This window comes from Notechis scutatus, chromosome 4, assembly GCF_049901735.1.
Source record: "Notechis scutatus isolate UNSWTSFEM ecotype Mainland chromosome 4, rNotScu1.2, whole genome shotgun sequence".
Lineage (NCBI taxonomy): Eukaryota > Metazoa > Chordata > Lepidosauria > Squamata > Elapidae > Notechis > Notechis scutatus.
In genome coordinates this window covers 26,298,881-26,315,458 of record NC_142012.1, presented here as the reverse complement: position 1 = coordinate 26,315,458, position 16,578 = coordinate 26,298,881, and the positions used below count along the sequence as shown (strand labels likewise).

The window sequence follows — 16,578 nt, the reverse complement described above, 5'->3', positions numbered from 1 at the left end:
TTGGTGTATCATTCATATTTTTTAATTTTAACTGAACATTTTTAGACTAGTTTTTGTCATATCGATGCCAATGAAATGCATTAGCATTGTCATTTAGACGTCCAAAATTTCAGAATTCCATGGCCACAATGATAATGATTAACTGTGCATTATTTTCTGTACTTAGTCAAGTACATTATTAATGTTGCATTATTCACAAACTACTTCACTGAGAAATCGACTCTTCTTCTTTCAAATTTCTTACAAATATAATGTTGTAAATCTGTTAAATATAAATTAATATCGATGTGCTTGTTTGTAAATGAGAATGGAAGGAAACTATTAACATTTACCTTTGTCTTAGCATTGACATTAGCTCCTTGCTTCAGAAGGAAGTTCACCATCTTGATGTTTCCATAGTGACAAGCCACAATTAGTGGAGTGTAACCCAGCTAAATGAAAAGGACCCCCGAAAAGCGTAAGTAGAGAATGTGATAAGGCATTGGAAAGTTATTTTATTGTCTTGGAAGTTATTGTTTGTTATACCTTAGTCTGAGCATCTTTGTTTGCTCCATGCTTTATCAGCATATCAGCTACATTTACTTTATCTTCTTGAGCTGCTAAATGTAAAGATGTCAGTCCACTCTGAAAATTAAAATTAATAAATATCACAAGCTGAGACCACATTGGCTCATGGAACTCAAACCTAGCAAAGGCTGTAATGTAGTGTTATATTCCTAAATATGTCATCTCAGAAGTAAGCATAATGAAATTCAGTTGGCTTTATATTCAAACAACTTCTTTCTAACAATTATCATGAACTCTTCAGACTGTCAGTTCATTCACAGTATCTTTCCAATTCCTGTTACATATTGGAGAACACAAAGGTTATAGGTAGGAACAAGACAAGAGAGGGAGGGAAGAAATAAAACTTGGTATTATAAAAGAATTGAACACCATGGATAGTGACCTCATACACATGCTGGAGAAGAAAGGCAGAAAAAAAATGAAATACTCTGCAAGCAAATAAAATTGGGGTGAAATTTTGCGCTCTCTATTTCAGCAGGGAAACCTCAAATAATCTAACATATTTAACTGCAAATTAAGTGTTAATTTCCAATTAACATTTAAGCAGAGATCAGACTCACACAAACCTCTATGAATATATTATCTACTATTGATATTATCTACTATTATCTACTATTTTAATAGTAGATTTAAAAAAAGCAAATCCCACCAATGTGGCAATTTGTTTGTTTTAGATAAGGTATTAGCCTTATTTTTACACATTTTCCTGCTTTTAATTCTCAAATATAAATTAATATTTTGTATTGATTCGTTGAACACTTACATCTTTTTCTAAATCACAGTTTAAAAATTAATTCTTAATAGAAGGAGGGCGTTACCTTTGTGGCCACATGAATATTGGCTCCCTTCTCCAGAAGTAAGTTCACCATGTCAGCATGACCTTCTTGAGAGGCCAAGTGAAGTGGAGTCACTCCTTGTTTGGTCAAAATATTGGTCTCTGCTCCATAATTCAGCAGGGTTGTGGCTATCTGCATCTGATTCTTCTTAGCAGCAATGTGTAGAGGAGTGTACCCATTCTAAAACCAGTTGCCTTGTATTAATATAGCTTTTAATTTTTCCTTTCTTTCATAATAAAATATCAATAAATTGTCTCTTCAGAGAATAGCCATTATTTTCTGTAGCTTTCACCTAAATAATAATATTAGCCGTAGATTTTTTGCATAAAATCACAGATGCAATCCAGGTAAGGCGTATGTTGGCACTGATATTTCAAATGTCCAATCTTAATTATAGAATCCATAACCTTTATTGAGAATAGTTAATAGTTCTTGGCTGGAATTCATATAACTTGTATAGAAGTAAAGGTGAAAATAAAGTCTTCTTTAAGAATAATTTGACATGTTGGATACATCCATACACCTTCTAGTACTAATAAAGAGGTGTTTTGCTACTGTTTTTTTTCCACAAAGCTTTTTTACTTCTCTAGTTAGCCTACTGTCCTAGTATTTCTTCGTATTCTTCTGTGCTTGTATTAACCAAGCCTTCCATGATCAGACAAGGTCAGCATAGTGGAAACAATACTCCAAATGACACCTCTAATACCATCCATAGTTGCCTTCCTTAAATGGATTCCTTCCAGACATATTGGATATGTGGCAGCTAAGATGAAAGATACTTAGGATCCTACTTGTCTGGAAGGTTCTAGTTTGTTTATTTTAGAAGTTTTCCCCAACATACAAACTTCCGCAGATCATACGTCTTAAAGTTGCCAAGTTTGAAAAACACTGTTTTAGAACAACCACAACAAATTTAGAGTAGAATGGTAAATCTCACCTTGGCAGTAGCATGAGGGGAAGACCCTTTCTCCAGTAATAGTAGTGCCACTTTCTGATTGTCATAGTGAGCAGCAACATGAAGGGGAGTGAGACCATTCTGGAAAGGGTGGTTTATGTTAAAGCATTAAGTAATGGTTAGCTTTGTTTAAAGTAACATTAATTACAAAACAACAGTATAGATTAAATAAGCAAGAAAAAAGCAGGGAAAAAAACCCACAGCATGTTTAATTCAAAGTGAATTATTCCACATTAGACATGTTATTCAAATCAATAACAATATTAAAAATAGTATTAAATCAATATTAGATAAAAGAATATTGCTTTTTAAAAAAAAGAACAAGCCATTTCAAATTCAATAAATTTTCTGAATTGATATATTATGTAGCAGAGCACAAAATAGTTTGGATTTAAAATGTTTCAAGCTTGAAATACCCTATTTTGACTCATACCAGGTGTTTTGTTCTTATTGAAAGCTTTCTGACACTCTTCCAATGATCACAAAAGTATCCTCTGCTTAAATCAGACCTATTTTGAGCTCAGAGCATTTGGAGTGAGGACAGTTAGCAAAAAAGACTTTTTCAGAGTGGTCAGACTATTATCAGAAGATGTCCTTCACTATGATTAGGGCAGCAGTTTCCAACTCAAAATATTTTATAAAGCCCTAATATATTGCAATTCTTATCATATACTTTTACTAAGAAATTGCAATCTTCAAGTACTTCCTAGCAAAAAGTAAAATAAAACACTTTCATTATCTACGGGATTTCTGGCAATCCTGGAAAATAGCCATTGAAATATTTTTTTCTTCTTCTTCTTCTTCTTCTTCTTCTTCTTCTTCTTCTTCTTCTTCTTCTTCTTCTTCTTCTTCTTCTTCTTCTTCTTCTTCTTCTTCTTCTTCTTCTTCTTCTTCTTCTTCTTCTTCTTCTTCTTCTTCTTATTCTTATTATTATTATTATTATTATCATCATCATCATCAAATATACTCATGGTAGAATTACATCCAAGTGTATTGATAGAAATAAAGAATTGTGGAATCCCTTAATCCCACTCACTGTATAATAACTGCAAAAGTTAATCATTTGTCAGGAAAATGCCTCATTTCCAAGCAGTTGCATTGCTGCTGAAAGAATTACCAAAAACTTGCAGGTTAGGTCAAACTGGGAAGCAGAAGGAATGTGAGGGAGGAAATTGCTGCAAGGTTATTTAAATCTCTGCCAAATAAATCCCCAAAGTGTTTATACAGAAGAAGGAAGCCAAACTGGGAATCTCGAAATGCTATATTGATTGGGCAGGAAAGCAAGCTCATGTCAAAGCATCAAGTTGATCAAGGTTGAATTTGTAAGGAATGATGCGCAACCAAGTGCCTCTCCTAGCCTATCTGAACAAAATATCCAACATGTAATTATCGTTTATTCCATGTTAGCTTAAAGAAAATACATTTTCCTCCCTTTCAACCCTGAGTTAGAAAATTAAATATGTATTATCTAATGAGGTAACAGAATATTGACATTGAGATTGGCACTGAGTGACACATTGCAAAGAACAGTCTATCGCCAAATGTATCAATTTTGTCATCTTCCCTTTATAATACCTGTTTTTATTCCACCTTTTCTTGTCTGACTGCAAGTCATTAACTATAATTGGCAGGTACATGTAAGACTAAATCATACTAGATCTAGAAGATCTTATGAAGTATGTGTAGAAACATTGATATGTGCTAACTATAATGTTTTCCCCCTTTTATGACATGGAAACAACCATATAAAAAGGAAGCCTTAATGTGATAAACCTATAAAAATCAGTCAATGAAATCCATTGAAATTTGCCTTTTACAATAGAATATAAGCAGTATCTGTAACAAATAATAGTGGGAAAGCTTCTGTAAAAATAGAATACGCATAGTATTTGTGTAGTATTATGAATGATATTTTTATTTCAATATCAACTACTTGCTATATAATATTGAATGCAACATCAAAATTAGGATACTTAACGCTTAAAACAAAAATGCCTTGGTTATTTGTAATTCAAACTGGAATGCTAATTCTTACCTTCCCAGCGGAATCAGCAGGTGCACGACGCTGCAAGAGGAGCTTTGCCACATCAAGGCTTCCATACTTTGCTGCCACATGTAGTGGCGTGAATCCCTTCTGCAAAATATAGAAATATATGATATATGAATACACACATACATACACATACACACAGAGGCCACTTTCTTCTGGCCATTCATAACAGGACCCCCATGCATTGTTACTACAATGGACCAATATAATTTCAAGATCATTGCTTCTAGTTACACAAGCTAGTCACAACAATCTATTGATAAAATTATAATGTTGGTGCTACTTGGCTAATATTGGAACATTAGCAACCAAAACTTGAGAATTTACCTTGGTAGCCAAAGAATGTGCTGCACCTGCCTCCAGTAGAACTGATGCTACATCAACTTGGCCTTCTCGGGCAGAGATGTGTAGTGGTGTATACCCATTGGTTGTTGCAGCATCTGGGTGTGCCATGTGTTGCAGAAGTAGCTGCACAATTTCTGTTTTACCCAAGCGAGAAGCTATATGCAGTGGTGTCTGTTCCTCCTACAACTCAAAACAGGAAAGGGGTTATCTGTCTGTCTGTCTACTCTATCTTATCTACTCTATCTTATCCATCCATCTATCCATCCATGTATCTTTGTGTTCTTCTCACTATAGAAGATTGCTAGAAAAAAAATGAAACCTGTTCATCATAGTATACCTAGAGTTCTTCTAGCTTTTAAAAAAATATTGTATGACATACGTGAATACATACCCTGGCTCGTGCATCAACCAAAGCACCATTCCTCAGGAGACAGCGCACCACTTCCACTTGTCCTGCACGAGCCGCCATATGTAAAGCAGTCTCCCCACGCTGAAGAAGAATGAATGGGTCAAATTTGCTAGCCACCTGAATTAAATCTTCAAACTCACTTCCTGTGAGTTACTCTTGTATATCACAAGTACCTACTTTCCACATAGTGTGAGTTAAAGTTATTATTCTAATGACAATATATAAAATCCAAGAGAGAAATTTAATGTCAATTTTCCTCTGATAGAACTTTTTCCTACATGCTGCAAGACCTAATTTGGAATGAAAATGTGAGGAACCACAGCAACAATTATCCTCTGTGTTTCTGCTGTTCCTAGATAGCAGAAAATTGCTAGAAAATTAACAATTTTCTAAACAGAAAACAAGTAGTTAGACTCAATCCTTGGGTTATAATATCAAACATAAACCTTATCGTCACCTGCCACTTATGACACTTATTTGTCAATCTGACAAATATATTCAACAGTGAAAAAAAACAGTAAATACTATAGATATAATTATTTATGCTTGAACATAATGGCTGGGGAAAAAATATTTATATTTATTTACCGAACATAAATCTAGTTTGTAACAATTGTGCAAGTTTTAGGTTTTAGTCTAAAGTCTATACTTGGAATACTTGTTTATCATTGGAAATTTACTAGCACAAACTTCTGAGCATGCTCTACCATATATGGGCACCACTGGCATAACTCTGCTATTATAGTAGTCAAAATTGAAGACATAGGAAGGTTGAGGAGTAGATAACAAAAGATCCTGAAATTATTTATTTAGAAAATTGCTTAGACATTAGTTTGAGATTTCAGAAATAAAAGTGTTTTAAAAGTATTTACAAGACAAGCAGACAACCAAAAAAGGGACCATATTCCATCTTGAATGTATCCCAGAAAGAAGGCTAGATAGAAAAAAGTTTACAAAATACTAATATCTAGTGTAGTTTCTGGTTAAGAAACATCACATTCAGCTATCCTAAGATTATTCAAATCCAAGCCATACTCACAATGTTAGTGACATCTGGAGAAGCCCCATTTTGCAGTAGTAGAAGAACTATGTTCAAATGCCCCATAAATGCAGCTACATGAATTGGTGTCAGGCCCGACTGTGAAATAAAGCAATAGCAATTTTACTCCTCTGCAAAATGCCTTTAAATTCTTCCGGATTTATATACGTATATATAGATATATGTATAAAAAGGAGGGTGTGAAGAGAAAGAAGAGATGGCCATAAGAGATGGCTCTTTGTGAAATTTCTCTACCTCTGTTATAGCTTGGATTGAAGCCCCATATTTCACCAGCAGTTCCATTACTTTAATGCGATTTTTCTTGCAAGCAATGTGCAGTGGAGTAAAACCATTCTGTGCAAAAAACAGTCATGTTAGTTAAAGCATGCACCTTCCATTGTCAAATAGATAGGTTATCCTCTTTTTTTAGAAAAAAAAGTCAGATTCTGACATACTGAGAAAATAGGAATACCAGGGTCACTGCAGCAGCTGGAGTAATTACTCCAAAAGAGAATTTGTGAATGGACATTTTAAGCAGACAAAATGTCTGATTGGCAGTTTAATGTGTGTGATATTCTTCATTCTTTTTGCTATAATACTAGCTACAAAGACCACATTAGTGTAGCATTACCATGTATAAATAAAACAAACTCATAATCACCAACATCAATTATAGCAGTGCACTGCACTGAAGGAGCTTCCAGGCCACTTAGAGTATGGAGGAAGGACATTATAGAGTAAGAACGTTCTGTTTATATTGCCACCATTTTCTATGGCTCAACATAAAATGGCTTCCAATTAATATTAGACTATGTTAACTATAACGGAATGATTACTTCAGTAGTTAATTTGACCTTATCTTGTATAAAAGTCTACTTGTAAATCCATGAATTTTGAACAATTGTATGACAATGCTGAAATGTTACCTTTTTTTTTGCAAAGAAACAGGACAAGAGATCCCTGATTAATTATTGAAAAACCCTATGAGACTTGAATAATGGCATTTATGACAACCATAAGAAGTATCAGTCAATTTGTAATTTATTGGTTTTAACAAGAAACCCAAATAAGTATGATCCTACTCTCACTCTTACAGTCTCTCTGTTCCCAAGAAACTTTCTAAAGGTTCAGAATTGAACGTTCTGGGTGGGATAAGAGGAAGCTCCACTGAGGGACAGTATTTGTTCCAAACTGGACAGAACACCCTTTTCTGTAGAAAGCCACGGCTGACCATATGACATTATTCCAGAAAAATTGTGTGCCACAGAAAAGCCCTTTGGATTCCCAAAAGGATAAGACAAGTAGGAAACTCAACATCCATGAATTTCCCTGTCTGCATAATTTTTTAAAAACAGATCACTTTAATCATCATGATAAACAGAAAATACAAATTTTGTAATGGGGTTTGAATTATTATTGACACAACATACTTTATGGCACTTTAGCAGTACTTTTGCAGAGTGATATGCTGGGATAGAGAATCATGTGAAATTAAATTAATCCCTATGATATTTATAGTTCTCATTATCCAGTGGAAAATCCCAGATTATCTCCTAACTTGGAGGATGCACATTACAGTGAAAGCTATAAATTCCCTTTCTTCAAATTTTAAAAATGCTATTTGTTTTAGTTTTGCCAATTACTTATTACCTGAATTTTTAATAATTTTTAATGATGCAAGTATTTCTAATTTTAATTAGAACAAAGCACCAACGGCCATCTTTCCCACTCCCAAGATGCTCCTGAAATGAAGTTATTTACAATGATACTATTGACCATTTAGAGACATTTGGGAGTAAGAAAAAATAGACACAGATTGATTTTTTTCAGCTCAAAAACTTGGCATATGTGTTGGCACAAATAAAACCTTAATCTTTTTTTAAGTTGTTGGAATGCTTAGCAATCTCTAAACTATAAGAATAAATGGAAAAGAAAGGAAATGTTCACTTTCTTGTCTCACTTCTAATACAGTCCATCCTCTTTTGGCTCATCCTATTCTTGGCCCCAAATTTATTTATTTATTTGCAATCTGCAAATAAAGGGAATAAACTGAGGATACTATTTCAGGTCATTCCTAAATTGTATCCATGATACCCAAAAACACATTCTATAGAACACAATCACAATAGATTGTATTCCAGAACTGCATTAACTAAGCTAAAAAACAGTGTGATTTGTGTGCTACAAAACTGCACTATTTCTACAACACAGGCAAGTCATAAGAAAACAAATACACGGTAACTGAATTCATGGGGAGATCTATACAATGTCTAAAATAGAAACATATAAAGTATAGGCATTCATAGGAAAGGATGGGTGTGTTTTGCCATTACAACACAAACTCCATTCCTTGTACACTTGTGTGGTATACTGTACTGATAATATGGAAGGGGAAAACATATGTCATGTGCATGTTATATTGCACATTTCATTATTAGGTCATTATCATGATTAAGTAAGGGCACTTATACATAGAAGGCATGTACTCAGGAATAAATTGTTTCTTTTATCAAGAACAAAAAAAGGACTTGGGCATCTTAAATGTTAACAAATTTACTATGCTACTTGCTTTCATGGACTGTAGTCCATTTCAGCTATTGATGCTCTTATTCTCAGAGAAAATATTTATATTATATTATATTATATATTATATTATATTATATTATATTATATTATTATATTATATTTATATTATATTATATTATATTATATTATATTATATTATATTATATTATATTATATTATATTATATTATATTATATTATATTTATTATATTATATTATATTTATTATATTATATTATATTTATTATATTATTATATTATATTATTATTATATTATATTATACATATATTGTATTATATCATATCATATCATATCATATCATAGCTTTAAATCAGTAACAAAATCTTGTTTTCTCAAGTTTCAATTTTCTTTTTGGTTCAGTGGCTGAAAGGCAATCTCACCCTTTACCTCTGTCCACTGACACTAAGCCACTTATGTTTGACATTAAGCTCTGGTGTATTGTCTGGTATCTTGTTTAATCCCTGATCATTTGAAATGTTAATTCTGCCTAAAAATGTTTCACAGTATCTTTCCAGGCAAAATCAAATCAAGAATCATGTTTAAGGTTAAAACATGAATCATACAATGTGTATGAGTGAATCCATATGTCATAAAAAGTAAGTTTCCTTTAGATGGAGCTTGATTTTTGGTAATTTGGTTATTACATGGACACATCCATTTGTTTTTCTTAGCAACAGTTTGGGTATTTCCTTGCCTTCCTATCCGATCTATAGTTTTCCACCAAAGTTTAAGCTTCCTTAGTAATTTTGAGCATCTAAAGATTCATGGAAGATTTTATACATTATACATTTAACCATGCTGTGAAATCAATAGACATGTACAACCAACTATATGAAGGTATATTCGATAAGAAGGTCATGTTTCTCAGCTATATCAACATAAGCTACTTATACTTCATAAGTGGTGGATGTAGGCAAAATTACACTGACTTGCAAGGCAATCTCTAGAAGAGAATTTTAGCATCTATAGTACTGCATGAATATCTTTGGAGTAAAACTTGCTTTGGTTATCTTATGGCATATTGGCCAACATTTGCCTAACCAGGAATATACTTATCATTAGCTAGGAATGATGCAGGTGGCGCTGATATAACAAAGTAGTGATCTAGTCAATATCTCCTTTCTTTTGCTAAAAAAAAACCTTGATTGATCAAACTTGTGAGGGGTAGAAAAAAATGAGTATCTGTGGATCCATTTGATGATAATCATGGCAAGGTATAGAAGACTATAACATGTAAAGTGAATGGTAAATGGTAAAGAACAGAAATTACTGAATAAACTGAATAAAATACATACACTGGGTATCTGTGAAATTAAAAAAAGGGGGAACGTGTGGCACCCATCCTCTGGAATATTATTCCCCCTGAGATTACACTTGCCTGAACCCTACTTGGGACTGCCATCTAGGCTGTGACCATAACAGTATGGTTCATGGCTGATTTAAATATTGGATATTATTGATGTTCTCTGTGCAGCTATTTTTATACCACTGATTCATTTTTAAATTTTGTCTCTTTTTAATTTGTTTTAATTGTTAGCCATATATATGAAATGGGTGGCCACGTAAGATGATAGATATGAATGAATGAATGAATGAATGAATGAATGAATGAGGTCCGATTTTGTGAAAGAAAAGGAAAGGAACTTGAAATGGAATGGGTTCAAGTTGAGCAGTTGGAAGAAGAACTTCTCCTGTTCTGAAACAGATAAGATGAGTAAACTCTAGTATTCATACTCTGAATAGAAAAAAGCTATGAAAATGCTAGCACGGGTAATCAAATATATCTAACAAATCAGAATTATTAAGCAAATAAATATTGCTGACCATCTACCAAACATATATTAGCTCAAACTTCCCCAAGTGATGGAAAAGATGTTGGGACTACAACACTCAGGTTTTGCAAGCAGCATAAATATAGTGGCTAGAAACTACCATGAAGGACTTCTACACCAACACAACTTCATAGCACCCATGAAGAAGGCTGCATTATTCATTATAACATACTGCTTATGGCGAAGAATATAATCTTAATGTAGACTGTGATGAGGAAACCCTTAATGTTTTAAAAAGTCTATGGCTGTAATTCTGTGCAGAAGCTCCCCTTTCTCATGTACGCTGACCATTCTGTTTGCCTCACATACTTATCACATGCCACTGTATCCATTAGATATCTTTTAATGTTCAATTGACTAATTAACTACATGGATTTATGGCAGAGTTATAGAGTATCCTACTGAAAAGGCCAGCAATTCTCCCCTGTGTCTTTATATAGTCACTGAACTGAATATGTGGAATCAGTATCTCAGTTCCCTTTATGCTCCACCAGAAATCCATGAAAAGTTTACCAAAGCACGGGCATTTGGATTTGCTCTCTTATCCAGCAGAAGCTTGGTGACACGATAGTGACCACAGTGTGCAGCAACATGGAGGGCAGTCAGGTAATCCAATGTAACATCATCAACAGGAGCTTTGTGCTGCAGTAGGTGTTTGACACACTCCACATGGTCACCCTGGGCAGCCATATGAAGTGGAGACAGTCCATTCTGAAACAAACAATGCAAAACATTATGCAGTGACAATCTGTAAATGCACGTACATACAACAAAACTAAATTTAAATCTTGAAAAGCAGCCTATAAAATTTACAGATTCATCCATCAAGTTACAATAATGCATTGTCTAGTTATATTTCAAAGTTGGTTTTCAAGATATACAAACTTCCAATTTTGCTTATTCACTTGGGAAACCTCACTCTGTTTTAGAAACTAAATGGGTATTCATGCATTTGTGCTTTGGGTCCAATCCATTGTCTATTGTAGTATATTAATACTGCTTTGCCTAAATATACATCTAGTTTGTTGATATCTTTATTTTGTCTGCATATACTCTGCTTGTATAAGTTTATGAATGCATTTTTACATAAAAGCAATGGAAACAGTACAGAAACAAAAATGAATGAGAAAATAAATAACCACATGACACATATGAGAGCAAAGATGAATGTATTTTAAAATATTTGATTATACTTTTATCAATTGCTCTACTAGTTATTATTTATTTTACTGCTATTGGTTTCAATAGCAAACAAGTTCCCTTAAAGTACTTGACTGAACTATAAACACACCTTGGTCCTGGCAAGCAGTGGGGCACCTCGTTCCAGGAGAAGCTCTACAACTTGGTCATGTCCACTTCGTGCAGCACAATGCAGTGGTGTCAGCCCATCCTTTGAAAACAGCAAAAACAGAAACCATGTTCTTTTACCTTGGAGTCAAACAATCATTTGACTGTACTGCTAATAAAATCTTGCAGCAAAATTAGATCTTTAGTGGCAATGATGAAGTATTTGCTTTAGATTTTCTCCAATAGAGAACCCTCAGTAATGATCCATCATTAGTCAGATAGCACTGGCATTAATAAGTTTATGCAGCTCAGAAAACTGGCATTAAATTACAAGTATTTTTGTATATTACATCTAGATAATCTCACTAATGCACAGAATTACTGCTAGGAGAGATAGTTATACGTATTTCTATGTGCCAACTGTAATTTATTAGCAATGAAAAGAATAATAAGAACCATTAAGAATAAGTCTCTTTCAGAAATATCCAGTCTGACTGTATAATAGAAAATTATAAAAAATCTTTTCATGTAATTATTTCTGAAGTGTGGGTGGATCAGTTCGGGGCATATGCATTCCAAATTAGGATGCTGAGGGCCTGCCTTCCATGCAAGCTAGGAAAAGAGGGTCAGAAGACAAAGAGCTTCTGTCTGTGTTCCATTCCTGTGGAATAGCTAGTACTTTTGGGCAGTTTTCGGCAAGAAAAAAACAGAACTGATTTTCAGAAATGTAAATTTATAATTTAAATTAAACTGGACTTTCTGGTTTTTCTTTGAAGACGTTTTGCTTCTCATCCAAAAAGGTTCTTTAACTGAAGCGTCCTGGATGAGAAGCAAATTGTCTTCAAGAAAAACAAGGAAATTCAGTTGCCTCTTGAAAAAGCACCTTTGGGACAACCATGATCTGGATGACTGAGAATGTCCCTAGAGTCTAGGGCCTAGACAATTTAAAGTTTATGTGGCTGGATTCTGTTCACCTGAGGTAGTTGTTTATTGTTATTTTATTATGCATGGTATAGAGTACAAGCAGTCCTTGATTAACAACCATGCATTTGGCAAATGTTCAAAGTTACCGTGGCACCGAAAAAGGGTAACTTGCAACCAACACTTATGATCATCAAGCATCCCCATGTTCACGTGATCAAAATTAGGGACTTGTCAATTATCGTGTATTTATAACAGTTGCAGCAGCCTGAAGTCATGTGATTGCCTTTTGAGAGCTTCCCATTTGGCTTGCGATGAGCAAAGAAAATGGGGGAAGCCAGATTTGCTTAATGACTGCATGATTCACTTAACAACTATGGTAAAAAGGGCATAACATTGGATGAGCCTCATTTAACAACTACCTTGCTTAGCAATGGAAATTCTGGTCCCAATAGTGGTTGCAACCCAAAGACTATCTGTAACTAATTCTCAGTTTCTGGTAAAATTGCAAATTGCTTGAAATAATTTCTCTCTAGTATATCTTAAACTCAAAAATATCAAAGGTTATTTTTGATTTGCTCACCCTTTCCTTTTTCCTGACTGAATATTCTTTTCTTTAATTATTCATGTTCCTTTCTTCCTTCTGAGCCAAATCCCTATTTATTCACAATTTCTTAGGTTTTACCTTAATGATAGAATATTGGTACTTTTCTTGTTTTTATGGTTTGTTTTAGCAACCTTATATCTTCCTGTCACAGAATAAAATATTTTCTTGTTTTCTAAGTTTAGGCTGTTGGGATGAGGGAGGTTGCATAGTGACATGGCACAATTGATTGTGCCTCACACATACTTTTTGGGCACTGCTGACTTGATTGAGTTACACTGGATTTCAGGGGCTCCTAACAATAATGATAAAACAAATATGATTTCTTGTTTTTCCTGTAGATACTAATACAATCCATTTTGACAATACATATTCTATTTTTCTACTCAACAGTCATATCTTTAGCTGTAAGGCTTTTATATTATAAATTATGCAAATATTATTCACTTACATATGACTATGACAAAATAGACAAAGCAAGGAACAAAAATGATGCAAGCTGAATCAAAGTTGGACACAAAGATATTGCACAGTCACATGACGCCAACAAATGAAACCAAAAGTCTGGAATCTCCCACACTGAAAAATGTCTTGAAAAATAGGAATTTATATGCAAATTGGATTGCCAGTCCTTTCAGATGTCAATGTCTCTATGCTGGCAGTTCAGAGCAATACTCCCATCTGATGTGGGTGATAAATTAAACAATAAAGTCATTTAAAATCTTTTTCAGAAGAGTAATCTTACGGAAATAATAGAATCTGTGATTATATTTTCATCAAGTATTGTTCCCTGTTTGGAAGAAAGAATAAAATAGACTATGGAATGTTAGATCTGTTAGAATACTTCTATCCGTAATCATATCCCAGAATCTTGAATTAGAAAGGCCATTGATAGCTACTATATCAGCTGCCTAAATAAATCTTTTGTCTTCATTATAGATGTAGAGGTTCCCTTGGTTTTCTTTTCCATTCTCTTTCATCAGCTGTTTAGCTGGGTAGCACAAGTTAACCAGAGTTTTCTGTAGAAAGGTCTTCTTGAGCTTACTGTCCGCACAACTTCATGAAGGTACCTTCACTATCAGCTTTTAGGAAAACTTTAAAGACCTTATCATTTCCTCAATGGGTTCTATTAACCTGTTCTATAATTTAAACATAATTGAGTTTAAAGTAAACCCACATTTTAGCAGAATTGTATTATTAAAGCAAAACACGTGCATAGGCACCCATCTTAAAACAATTCTGGCCAGCTTGCAATCAATAAAATCATGTAAAGCCAACAATAACAAACTAAAAACAAACAGGAAAAAAAATCAGATCTTGTCATCAAGCCACACCTCCCTGGTACATCCATATTCTAATCCTACCCAGACTTCACTCTATCACAAAGCTTGGGGAAAGAGCCAAATTTTAAGTACTCTAGGCAAAGACAGAAGAGTGAGGTCCGTTGAATGTTAGCAGGGAGAATGATCCATAAAGCAGGGGCTGAAATGGAAAAGGCATACTGCCAAGGTCTCACAAGCTGGCAATGTTTAAGGGAAAAGTGTTCCTATCTTGTACAGAAAGATAGCCTCAGAGAGAGATAGTCCCTCAGATTACTTGGTCCCACACAATGTGGGACTTTAAAAATAGCATCTAGCACTTTGAAGTGCACCCAGAAGAAAACAGGGATCTGGTGCAGCTTTTGATAGGGGTACAATAAATCACTACATGCACCATTGCATTCTGGACCAGTTGTAACTTCTTTTAGGGGAGTCTCACGTAGAGCACTTTCCAGTAATCCAAATGGATTGAAGTTTCACCCAAAGTTTATAAACTGAAAGAAAGGTTCTGTGCACTTTGAAAATTAAAGCTTTTTTTTAAAAAAAAAAACAGTAACAGGGTAGCTTTAAAAAAAAAGATCAGGCCATTTTAATGAATAACAGAGAACTGGAACTTTTGCACAAGCACTTTTTCAGAATGGTTTTCTGATAAGAACAAATGCTACATTTGATCTTAATCAAAAGGCCCAAATTCATTTTCAAAGTACATGCAACCAAAACAGAAAGAGTATCTATTCAAAAAAAGAGTTTTCACTAATGGAAGGATATATATTCTCGTAGAAGGATTTCTTCCATGAATAAATAGCACTGTGTGAATTTCCTTCTGCTCACAAAGACAAAATGATCTTCTAAAAGAATGTATTTTGATGATTAGAGTTCTAGCCCCTTCCAAGAAATTTTTTTTTTAAATGCACGAGAACATATATTCAGGGAATAAAACACTCACCCTGGTTTTGGCATCGATCTGCCCTCCACGATCCAACAAGAGCTTCACCATGTTAGTGTTCCCTCTTTTGGAAGCCACATGCAGTGGGGTGATTCCATTCTACACCATGAAAAGAACAAACGAAAGCATGATGGGGTTGGAGACATTCAATGGGAATGGTTTTGCATTTTGACACAAAACAGTACAGAATATAAACACAGATGTATCACAGAGTACATTAAACATTTAAAAACAATTATATCTGATTCATAAAGACTACCAATCAAAACCTGACTACCAGGTATATAGTATGACTATCTAAACATGACACAACATAAATGTTTCTGATAGAGATGTGCATTAGAAACATAACATTTATGATGTGTGACGTTTAGCATTTCATTAGAATGAACAGATGATTAATAAAGGTAAAAAGACTCTCAAGTTGTTTGTATCATCGCTCAGATCATGGCAATGATATGAACAGATCTGGATAGTTTTCTAAGCAATGTAGCAGAAGTGATTGCCACTGCATGCTTGGTTAGAAAAAAATGTTGGATCCAAGCATTCTGAATGAAGGTTTATAAAACATTGTGTTTTAATGATCAGAGTTCTAATCCCTAGCCCTGGGATTTCCTCATATCTTCCCATCAAGTCCAACCAGGCCCAACCCTTTTTAACTTTTTGCAAGATCGATTGAGGTCATTCAACATCCTCCTCCTTTATTACAGTGTACGACAAGAACAAGATCCTCTACTTCTTTCTGGATAAGCCATGGGTTATGAATAAGGCACACAACTTAACAATTAAGAAGGTATACAGTTTCCTGCTAGAGCAGGCAGCTGGACTAGTAGACCTCCACGGTCCCTTCCAATTCTGTTATTCTGTTATTATTTAAAATAA

The 16,578-nt window shown here is 34.1% G+C and overlaps 1 protein-coding gene across 7 annotated transcripts in view; it reads right to left on the bottom strand.

Moving 5' to 3' along the window:
* ANK2 (ankyrin 2) overlaps positions 1–16,578 on the bottom strand; it is a 279,598-nt gene that overhangs the window by 75,061 nt on the left and 187,959 nt on the right. For all 7 annotated transcript variants that reach the window (XM_087962977.1, XM_087962978.1, XM_087962976.1 and 4 more), the window contains 12 exons: positions 15,697–15,795; positions 11,911–12,009; positions 11,133–11,330; positions 6,457–6,555; positions 6,202–6,300; positions 5,145–5,243; positions 4,736–4,933; positions 4,394–4,492; positions 2,341–2,439; positions 1,386–1,583; positions 526–624; positions 333–431 (listed from right to left, as the gene is read on the bottom strand). In XM_087962977.1, coding sequence (XP_087819103.1) covers positions 333–431; positions 526–624; positions 1,386–1,583; positions 2,341–2,439; positions 4,394–4,492; positions 4,736–4,933; positions 5,145–5,243; positions 6,202–6,300; positions 6,457–6,555; positions 11,133–11,330; positions 11,911–12,009; positions 15,697–15,795 — 1,485 coding nt within the window. The remainder of the gene's footprint in view (positions 1–332; positions 432–525; positions 625–1,385; positions 1,584–2,340; positions 2,440–4,393; positions 4,493–4,735; positions 4,934–5,144; positions 5,244–6,201; positions 6,301–6,456; positions 6,556–11,132; positions 11,331–11,910; positions 12,010–15,696; positions 15,796–16,578) is intronic.